Source organism: Carassius gibelio, chromosome B11 (assembly GCF_023724105.1).
Source record: "Carassius gibelio isolate Cgi1373 ecotype wild population from Czech Republic chromosome B11, carGib1.2-hapl.c, whole genome shotgun sequence".
Classification (NCBI taxonomy): domain Eukaryota; kingdom Metazoa; phylum Chordata; class Actinopteri; order Cypriniformes; family Cyprinidae; genus Carassius; species Carassius gibelio.
The window spans coordinates 13,602,971-13,613,148 of NC_068406.1; the positions used below are offsets into that span (position 1 = coordinate 13,602,971).

The window sequence follows — 10,178 nt, forward strand, 5'->3', positions numbered from 1 at the left end:
TGTTATTTCAAAACTGGAGGTCTGTAGAGGATCAATGGATGGATGAACTGAATAGGTTCCTCCTCATTCCTGCAGAGTTCAGCTCCAACCCTGATCAAGTGTGTTTTATCAGGGTTGGAACTAAAATCTGCAGGAAGGTAGATCTCCAGGAACAGGGTAGGGCTAGTAGATGACTGAATATCTGACTGATCATTCCTTCCTTCCCATAGTTCTCTGGGCTTCAGGCTGCTCTGCCCCCTGCTGTTCACCTGTTATTGTCTCAGTGGGATAAAGTCTCTGTTCTGATTAGGCTGGAACATCAGTACCAGGCCAAAGAGAGCGAAACACACTCTTAGCCTGTTACAGTCAACTTACAGGTAACACACATTTTCATTCATATTTACACAGTACAGTACAAGTAAATCCTGCTGCAGTCACTGATTGTGTTTCACAGGGACTAAGAGCTGTATATAAATTCTCAGAACAAACACCCAAAACAATTCTCCTTAATAAATATAATAGTTCTGGTGTTAACCAAGATTTGCCCTGCTGAATCCTGATAAATAGTTTTAAAATATCTTTCTTATGCATTCAGGAATGTTTTAAGCTAGATGGCTAAACTGTTAACTTGCTAACTTTCTAAATAGGAAGCTCAGGAATCTATTTGGGGTCCAAAGTATACAGGATTTGGCTCTATTTTAATACTTTTAATAAAAATGTATGAATGCTTATATTTTTTATAAAACACAGTAAGATACTTGAATTAATGCAACACTTATTGTGAAGTCCACTCAATCTTGAGTGCATTATTGCTTATAGTACATAATAAAAAATAATGATAAACTTTATCTTTATGCATGTGCAAAAGCTTTTTTCTACTCTGGAGTTGCTCGGAGTGTTTGAGATCTAGGGGTAAATCACTGGAAAGAGGGCATGAACTGCCTGCAGTGGAACACAGTTAGCCAATTCCTCATTTCTCTAACTTTTGAACAAATAAGCTTCCAGAAATTAAGTGTTTGATATGTTTGTCTTTCAGTAAAGGCATTAAAAGCCCCTTCCACGCAGTGCCAAAGACCCCTCACCATGGGAAGTTACACTAAACCCAATAGCGATCCGCACCTTCTAGTTGCGAGTACGACAGCTGTAGAACCCACAACCCACAGATCACTGTACGAGCCAATCAGAGTGTAGTATTGGAGTATCCAAACCTGGCACTGATTCAGGAAGAGCTGAGCTATGCTGCATCGTTCAATTAAAACTGGTTCTAGTGTTTTTTATTTTGTACAATTTGAGTATGGATATTCTTCACACTTCACTGTGCCAAATGTTCATAAAGCTGTATTTGATCTAGTCTTTATTTCTTCTGCATTAATCTCACACGCTCTACTTTGTTTAGCTACTGGCCAAATAGGCATATTGTGTTTCTTCTAATATTCATTTGTGCAATAATTTTATTGTATTTTTCTATTGTGCCTTTCATATGAAAATGAAAATTTTAAAGAATGAACTGTGGAATAAATTTAATAACCAGTAATAAATTGTTTTTCAATGTGTCCCGCTCATGCTGAATAAGAAATACACAACCATTCACTTAGTATTTATTTGCCAGGCAAAACTAAAACATTCAAAATATAAAATGACTGCAAAGAATAGAATGTGTCCCACCAATGCATCGCCAGAAAAATTAAACTTGCATCGCCCCAATTAACATAAACGTTAGTTGCAAATCTGTACACATTTGGACGCATGCATTATTCAAGGGTGAGAAAACCACTTAGTCCATCTTTTCCTCAGTTTCTTTCTCAAGTTCATGCGAATAACAGCATTTATCTCCATATGTACATGTTCCCTAGGAAAGAAAGAAAATACAATAGCTTTTTTTAGGTAAAGCAGTTGTTGTGATTTATTATGTATGCATTATTGCTAGAATCATTTATAAATGAAGGACATTTATGACTACTAAACCTAATTAATTAATTTTATACATTAAACATTTAGGTTTGGGAATAAAAGTTGGATTATAATTCGTCAAATAAAATGAAATTTCTTGTTTAAATTTAAATTCTCAGATACAGACTAGTTTGGTAACAACAACTAATAAGACAACTCAAGTGTTCAAATGATTCTGAAATCACTATAAATTGTAGTCAAGTGGACTTACTTTCCGAAACTTCTTGCAGGGGAAGGTCTTGAGTTGAGAAGAGTCTGTGATCGGTTTCTTTCTTTTACCCTGAAACTGTTTCCTTTTGTCCTCCAGCTCAGAGGAGATTTTTCCACTAAATATAAGAAATGATGATTTAAATCTTTTAAAATCTGTTGAAAGACTCTGCTTATGATTTAACAAAAAAACATTAGAAGTGTGACCCACCCAGCTTTGGCACGTGCTTTGGGTCCCCAGTTGGCCTGTGGGTTCTCCTGGAAACGTGTGAGGTGCCGTTTTCGTGATTGAGGGTTCGCATCTTCTCTGATTTCAAAGCAGGCTTGAAGACTAAATGAGAGAATATGAAAGTTAATGGTAATAAAGTTTTTGGTAGTATAGTATTTTTATTAAACTGCATTTAAACTAATCAAAAAGGTACAGCAACATACACAACAGGGATTCTTGGTAACACTACTATAGGGACCAATTCTCACTATTAAAAAGTGCACTACTAAGCTATAGTATATTTATATATATTTATACATTTCCCAAAAACAATACTGGCAACCAATCTGCAGTTAGAACTCAAGGATTGGGAAGGCCTCGGATCCTGAGATTGCTTTGTTTCTTATTTATAAGTGAGTAACTTTTTTTCTTTTACAGGCCGGCAGCATAGCAAATTCCACCACTGTCCTTGCTAGGATTGTGTACGTACATGTGGGGTTGGAGAAAACAAAATAGGGGTGAGGTCCTGTAAGGGTATGGGTGTGTATGTTTTGGTGCTTTCAGATGTCAATGGCAAAATTTGCTTGGTGCACCTTTAACTAGTTGCTTTTTAACATACTGACTGTTTATTTGTACTTGTATCAAATATTCTGTATGATCATATTCTACATGCCCAATCCTACCCAATACCTAAACTTAACTTCCTTACTAGCTATTAATAAGCAGCAAATTAGGGCTTTATTGAAACAAAATCCATAATTAATAGTTTGTTAATAGCAAGAATTGGACCTTAAAAAAAAGAGTGACCGGGATATTAATAACAAATAGCCATCGGGTGAATTAAATATAAGGTGTTTGATCATTACGTTGGCTCTTTGGAGAGAATGTGGTGAGCAGGACTGGTTTCTGATAATCGCTCTCTCTTCACGGGGTTGGTCTTTTCCTGAGTAATACAAAAACAGAGAAACTACATTAGAAAACAGGGTGTCATCATGAGGATCTTTTTAATTATTTTTTATACGCATTATTTTTCACATAATTTACCTTTATTCTAAACGACTCTGTCCCTTCTCAGTTTTTATGAAGCCCCTCCATTAGAAATATGTGATGGGCTCAGATTGGTTAGCTAGCCCAGTGTGCTGTGATTGGCTAAACCACCTTTAGTGTGCGTCTAAACGTCACGCCCCTTACCTCAGTGACATGCACTCCGGCTGTATTATAAACAATATCAGTGAAGAGGATTGCGCAGAACCTGTGAAAGCACGGCTCTTAATGGTATGTTTTTTGATGTTTTATCACGATTAAATCTTTAATACCGCATGGTAACCACATGCGCGTTCATGTTTAACACTTCTCATAGCGATGTGAAAAATATCTGTCTGTCTATAAACAGTGTATAATTGAAACACAGTTCTTTGATGGAGCTGTGATGAGCTGATGATCTGAATGAGAGAGAGAGAGAAAGAAAGAGATTTGCAGCGCAGGGATGCGAGGAACATGATTAAAGAACATTGATTTAGAAATTTGTGAATCCATTAGAATCATTAGAAGACAGAATCATGATTCATATATGAACAGATGTTTTAGTGCACCCCTAGTTTTGATGGCATGGCAATAACTCTTCCTCTACTCTGAAGCAGCACAGCATGGCCTCGTCCCCTTTGTTACATGTTCCAAGGGGTGAAGTTTATGTAAATTTCTGGGTTTGTGATGTCACATATGCAGGAAGTAGCTTGTTGTAGTCCCTATGAGCCGTTTTTGTAGGCATTAAAATGGCATTTCAGCGTTGTAAATTTGCAAATATTATGCTCAAACAGCAACGTAAAAAGTTACATCTCAATCAACCACCCTTTTAAAGAGTGTATGGTGGTTACTTACCCAGCAACGAATGATATCCCACAACACCTCAGCAGGAGCGTCGGTCTTCACTGCATTTTTACAAGCATGAGAGAGAGACACTCTGTACCCAGCATGCAGGAGAGCTGACCTACACCACAGAAAGAAAATGAGGACACCCTCCATTGAAAATCTATTGACCCAAAACTCTTGCTGCTTTAAAACCCATATGAAGCAAGCGGTTTAATCAAGGTATTCTGAAGAGATACAATAATAAAAAGATTCAACTGATGCCTTTATTCACATATAAACATTGATCAGCAAACATAAAAGCTCAACCATACTTTGACATCAATGAGAGTTTTAAGACTCTGTAAAATGTAAATGACAATTTTCATTTGGGGGTGAACTAACCCTTTAATTTAAAAATACAAATAATAATAATTCTTACAGACTCTAATCTCTGCAACAGTAGTGTACATAACAGGTTGAATATGTTATATAGAGTTTACCTGAACTGCAGCATGGACGGAGTGTTGCAGTGAACTGTGCTGCTCAAATGATCCAAAACATAATACAGAGGAATATCCTGCAGCTCCTAAAACACAAAACTCATTCTCTATTCAGAAAGCCAAAACTTATTTCCCTGGATACAGGGATACAGAGGAGTTTATTAACGACTGACCTCGGTCACCATGCTAAGCACCCCCTCGATCCGCTTGGACGTTTTGAAGCGGGTGGGGTTCCCCGAAACAGCACTCAGAACCTTCTGAACAAATGTAATGTCATGAATAGGCTCCGCCCAGATGGGACCGCCCAACTGCAAATACAGAGAGAGGAACAAAGTAATCAGTTGTCAGTTGCTTTTATACAGTAATGCAATGATATTACAATTCTACAATACAATAAGAACAGTTTGATAAATGGCTGAATCAAATCAGAATTCAATACTATTTTGTAAGAATAAAAAAAAGAGAAAACATTAAAACTAAAATTGATCATTTTAAATATCACAGTATTGGGATTATAACTTGAAGTAGTTTTCCCAAACTGCGATTTACAAAATCCAAACAGTAATATTAATGGAAATTAATATTAGTTAATTATGATTTTAGAAAGATACATTTAACAGTGTTATTAAATGACTTCTTGCTGTTGTAAAAACATGAAATGTAAACATGTAAAAACAGGATTAACAATTAAATGTCCAATATTGGCTGATTTACATTCAATATCTGCCGATACGGATTTATTAAAAAAAAAAAGTCTATCTAAAAAAAAAAAAAAAAATAGATAACGACAAGGTATATACAGTAAGAAGGGATGCATGATATATCAGTACCAACTAATCACACATCAAAGGGATTTTTTTTTTTTTTGTGTGTATTGATAAGTTCAGACCTGGTGCCTCTGGCCACAGTGTTCACAGCTGGGCCCTACAGGTGGTCCAGTGGCTGCCGAATACTTCATACTGTAACAAACATATGACATATATATATTAGAAATATACACTTACTGAAAACACATGATGATACTGACAGTACATAAACACTGAGAAACAGTGAACAGATCAGTCATTTAGGTTGGAATCCTCACTGTTTGCCTTTGCTCATCTTCTTCCCCATCCTCTGAAGATGAAACGCACCACATCCGACACAGTTATACAGCAGCGCCTGCTTACTATGAAACACACAGATACCTGGATTTACTAATCACAGAATACATTTCCACACAAAAATCCAGGGTCTGTTAAGACGGAGTAAACTGTTTTACCTTGCAGAGTTTTTGACCACGACCTGGCCTGTTTTGACTCTGACGAATACACGGATGTAGAAATCCACACTCACACTCAAGAGAGGTTCAATGTAGCGCTGATAAACAGCTGCTCTCTGATCTAAACTGTGCAGAATTATACGCAAAGCCTAAAAAAAAAAAGTGTGATTATGAAATGATGTTCCTTTTTTCCATCCATTTCCAATCAGCAGTCAGCCCGATCTTACCATCTCATGACAGTATTTGGACTTGATGGACACAGAGCCATATTTGCTGTAGCAGGTCTCCCCACTATTTCCAGCCATTACAGCCATATCCGTACACGTAATGCAAAGCAACCCTGACAATTTGAGAACGAGATTACTGTATGTGTAATGCATATCGTGTTAAGTAAATTCAGAATGTGCATGTAAGAGAAGAGCAGCAGACTCACCACCCTCACTGACAGCCTGCACAGCTGCATCCAGAAATGGAGAAGGGCTGCCATAGGGGTCAAGATCAATAACATCATATCGTTCCTTCCTCCCTCTTGCCTCATACATCACCATACTGTAAAGAAGTTGTACCAGTGCCAGGATTTAGGATGTAACTGAATCAGTGCCACTGTTTACTAAATTATTTTTAGTAATGGGGAAAAAATTAAATAAAACTTAAAGCTTAAAAATCAGGAGGGGTGAAATACTAAAATAAGAACAATAATTAAATTATAATAAATAAATAAAAATGACAGAAAATAAAAAACAGAAATAAAAGTAAATTGAAATATTTAAAAATATAATATATTTGTGAGTGCATAAGCAAAATAAACAGCAGGGTGCTCAGACCTGGCATCTCTTTGGCTGGCTTGCAGTATGTGGGACACGTTGTTGTGTTGTGCATTGCGGGCAATCAGGGCAGCAGCTTTAGCAGAGTAATCATTAGCAGTGATGCTCTTCAGGCCAGGAAGCTCCAGAGCAAACCGTACAGAACGCAGGCCTGATGCTGCCAGACCCTCCAGCACACGCAGACCTTGCTAAAGCAGAAAGGAAAGATTCAGCCAAAGTAATAAAAAAAAATGTGACTTATGTCAGTCATAGGAGAAAACTGAAAAGAAAATTTTTTTATAATAATGTCAAAACAACAGTATCGTAAATATATATATTTATTTCAAAATCTAAAATTAAGTTTTATTATTTTTGACTAAATTATTTTACATTTTACATATATACACAAAAACACACATCTGAAGGGTTATTTAGTCTTACATATAAATCCTAGGAACTAATTCACACACAAAATATTAATAATAATGATTAGAAATGAAACTGAAAATATAAGCTGAAAAACTTAAACTTCAAAAACCTACATGAAAATTTTAAATGTTGCCAAGGCCATTAAAAGAAAGTTTAAGTACCACAATTACTTGAAATAAAAATAGTTAACCTAAAAACAAACTAATTAAGTAATTAAAAACTATTTCAATAAAACAACAAAAACACATTACAATAAATACATTTTAATAATAATGGTTAAAACACAGTAATTGGCCCACACACAGACCTCACATCTTTCCCCTACAGATGCAGTGATGAACTCTTTCTTGTCACCCTCTTCTTCCATTTGCTGCTCATTTCCAGTCTGTTCTGATGCGTCCTCTTCCTCTCTTCCATTCTTCTCCTCCGAGAGCCGAACCACAACTCGATCTTTCTCACCCGGGATCAAGATCCGGACGCCCCTCTGAGCCAGCTGCTCCCTAGCATACTCTGTGATCACCGCACACCTGATCAAAGAACGGAAACAGGAAGTTTAATAGCAAAATTACAAAGAAAACATTAGAAGACATCACAAGACTAGACGCCGTACTCACGTTAAATCTCGATTGAACTCCTGCACAGGGTTGTAGAACACCTCATTAGCACTTGGGAATAAAATGGCAGCCTTTCCCTCTCTGACAACGGTCTCCCCTGGTAAAAGCCCTGCTTCTGTAGATGAGGTCTGACAGCTTTCTGTAGAGCTGGACGGTTGTGTTTCTTCCTCTGGTAATGCTGTGCTAGTACTGTCTGCACCTGCACTGCTCGTGTCCAGGGAGTCTTCAGCTTCTTTCTTGCTGTCCATCGTCCTGAACTACTAAAGACACAACTGTGTTCTGTAATGGGGATCTCTTCTTAGGAAATGCTAAAGATAAACCAGTACACCTTGAGGATACCTGAAGTACAGTTCAAGCTAACATCTAAGTTACCAAAAAAAAAAAAAAAAAACCTGTGACCTGCCAAAAAATATAAACACGTTTTAGTTAAATAGCGCTTACAAATTCCTACATGATGTATCAATTGAAAAAAAAAAAGAAGATAAATACAAGGATTCTCACTTTTTGACAGAAGAATATTCAGAACTTAATTTTTCCAGTCATGTGCAGATATATTAAACAAAATTACATCGTCAAAACGTTTTTTAATTACCCATAATACCACATCGTCTAATTTTAGATTTAAAACAATTTTATTTAACGAATTTTTTTCAACTAAGTTTACTTTCATCTGAATGTTTATTTTCATATATATAAAAACATGGTCAGCTTCACATTCAAAATGCAACTAACGTTAGCCACGCTAGCATTAAAATGTATCTCGCTTTCCAACTTACCGTTGATTATTCTTCCTGAAAGATGATTAGTTTAGTTATGCCATCACTCACGAAAAAAACATCGTGAAATGTACACTAGCACAAAGACTTGTCAACTGTTAGCGTGAGTGTTTCCAAAAGAACAAATTCACATGTGTAGCTCATGCTGAGTGTGAACTACGGAAGCCTTGCAGTACTAAACGCCTGACAGAGTCTCCAGCACTGCGCATGCGCACAGCATCCTGTAGAAAAGCGCTACACTGAAAGTCGTCATTTAGGAACTCGTTTTCGTTTATTTTTTATTTTTTTTTTACAATAAAAAAAGTCCATAGCAAAAATCACAGAATGTTTCAGTAACTGTCCCCTTTTAAGTCGCTTTGGATAAATAGTCTGCTAAATACATAAGTGTGTCATAATAATAGCCTATATTTTATTTTTAATCTGTGCCTTTTTATGCTTTTGTAATATTAATGAATGAATAAATAAACACTACTTTATTTTCATTATTATTATCAACAGTGTATACTGAAAAGTGTACACTGAAAAGTGGTTAAACTGTAAGGTTTTTTTTACTTTTTTTTGAGGAAGAGTTTGTAGCTAACCATTTCTTCTTTGATCTCTGATGCAAACTTAAACTTTGCAGCTGTCAAGAGCAGGGTTCTTTAATGATTTTCAGGGTTAGGACCCCCGAAATGTGTCAAGCAGAGCTAAATATTAACTATACAGCCTTAGATATTAATAAAGACTAATCAGAGATGTATGCATCATAAAACAACATGTTGAGATAGAAATCACAATTCAGTAGTTGTTTGCAGTTGTTGTATATTATTTTAATTGATTTGCAGAGCCATATATTTTAAATGTACTAGTCAGAGGTGCATTTACCTTTACCTGAACTGCAGCTAGCCTGTAAGTTTATAAAAAATTCACATTTGTGACCCTGGACCACAATAGCATAAGGGTACATTTTTTTGAAATTGAGATTTATTCATCATGATATTATAATAGCTATATGATAGCTGAATAAATAAGCTTTCGATTGATGTACGGTTAGTTATGATAGGACATCTGACATGATTTGGAAATCTGGAATATAGGGTGCAAAGAATCTAAATACTGAGAAAACCGCCTCCAGTAGTCCCAATTAAGTCCTTAGAAATGCATATAACATAAAATTAAAAAAACGATAATTTTGACCCATACAGTGTATTGTTGGCTATTGCTACAAAATATTCGCGTGCTGCTTTTGTGGTCCAGGAACACATTTTACTTTTACTGTCAGATGAACAAATACATATTTAGGCAAACTTTAGCTTCAAGCTTACTAAAACTGAACTTTTTATTTTTACTTGGAGCAGCGGCTCCATGACAAGAATAGCAATGTACAGTTCAATAATATGAAAAAAATTATATAAATATATTATATTACATAAATGTTATCTTATCTTTTTACATTATATAATCCTAATTTTATATGTAATATTTAAAAACAATTCAATAAATACATCTTCTGCGTGAAGTATGCCTTCTCGTGCAGCATTCCTGGCACATTCGATCTAATAATCTAATCTAGTCACGCTCTGTAAACACTAAGTTAATTGCCTATGCGCCATATAATATGACC

The 10,178-nt window shown here is 35.9% G+C and overlaps 1 protein-coding gene across 5 annotated transcripts; it reads right to left on the minus strand.

Moving 5' to 3' along the window:
* Nucleotides 1-1,565: 1,565 nt before the first annotated feature.
* LOC127968649 (tRNA (guanine(26)-N(2))-dimethyltransferase) lies at nt 1,566-8,785 on the minus strand. Of its 5 annotated transcripts, none has more exons than XM_052569963.1 (16): nt 8,576-8,785; nt 7,800-8,198; nt 7,493-7,712; nt 6,778-6,965; nt 6,387-6,502; nt 6,181-6,293; nt 5,954-6,102; nt 5,777-5,860; nt 5,582-5,651; nt 4,866-5,000; nt 4,693-4,778; nt 4,223-4,331; nt 3,211-3,287; nt 2,348-2,467; nt 2,141-2,255; nt 1,566-1,828 (listed from the first exon to the last, which is right to left on the minus strand). In XM_052569963.1, the coding sequence occupies exons 2-16, from the start codon at nt 8,045-8,047 to the stop codon at nt 1,754-1,756; spliced, it is 1,905 nt and encodes a 634-aa protein (XP_052425923.1). In that variant the 5' UTR covers nt 8,048-8,198; nt 8,576-8,785; the 3' UTR covers nt 1,566-1,753. The 5 variants fall into 5 exon arrangements, with proteins under 5 accessions (XP_052425923.1, XP_052425925.1, XP_052425927.1 ...); XM_052569965.1 differs by having other exon boundaries at nt 7,800-8,056; nt 8,576-8,750; XM_052569967.1 differs by having other exon boundaries at nt 7,800-8,059; nt 8,576-8,750.
* Between the last annotated feature and the right edge of the window lie 1,393 nt (nt 8,786-10,178).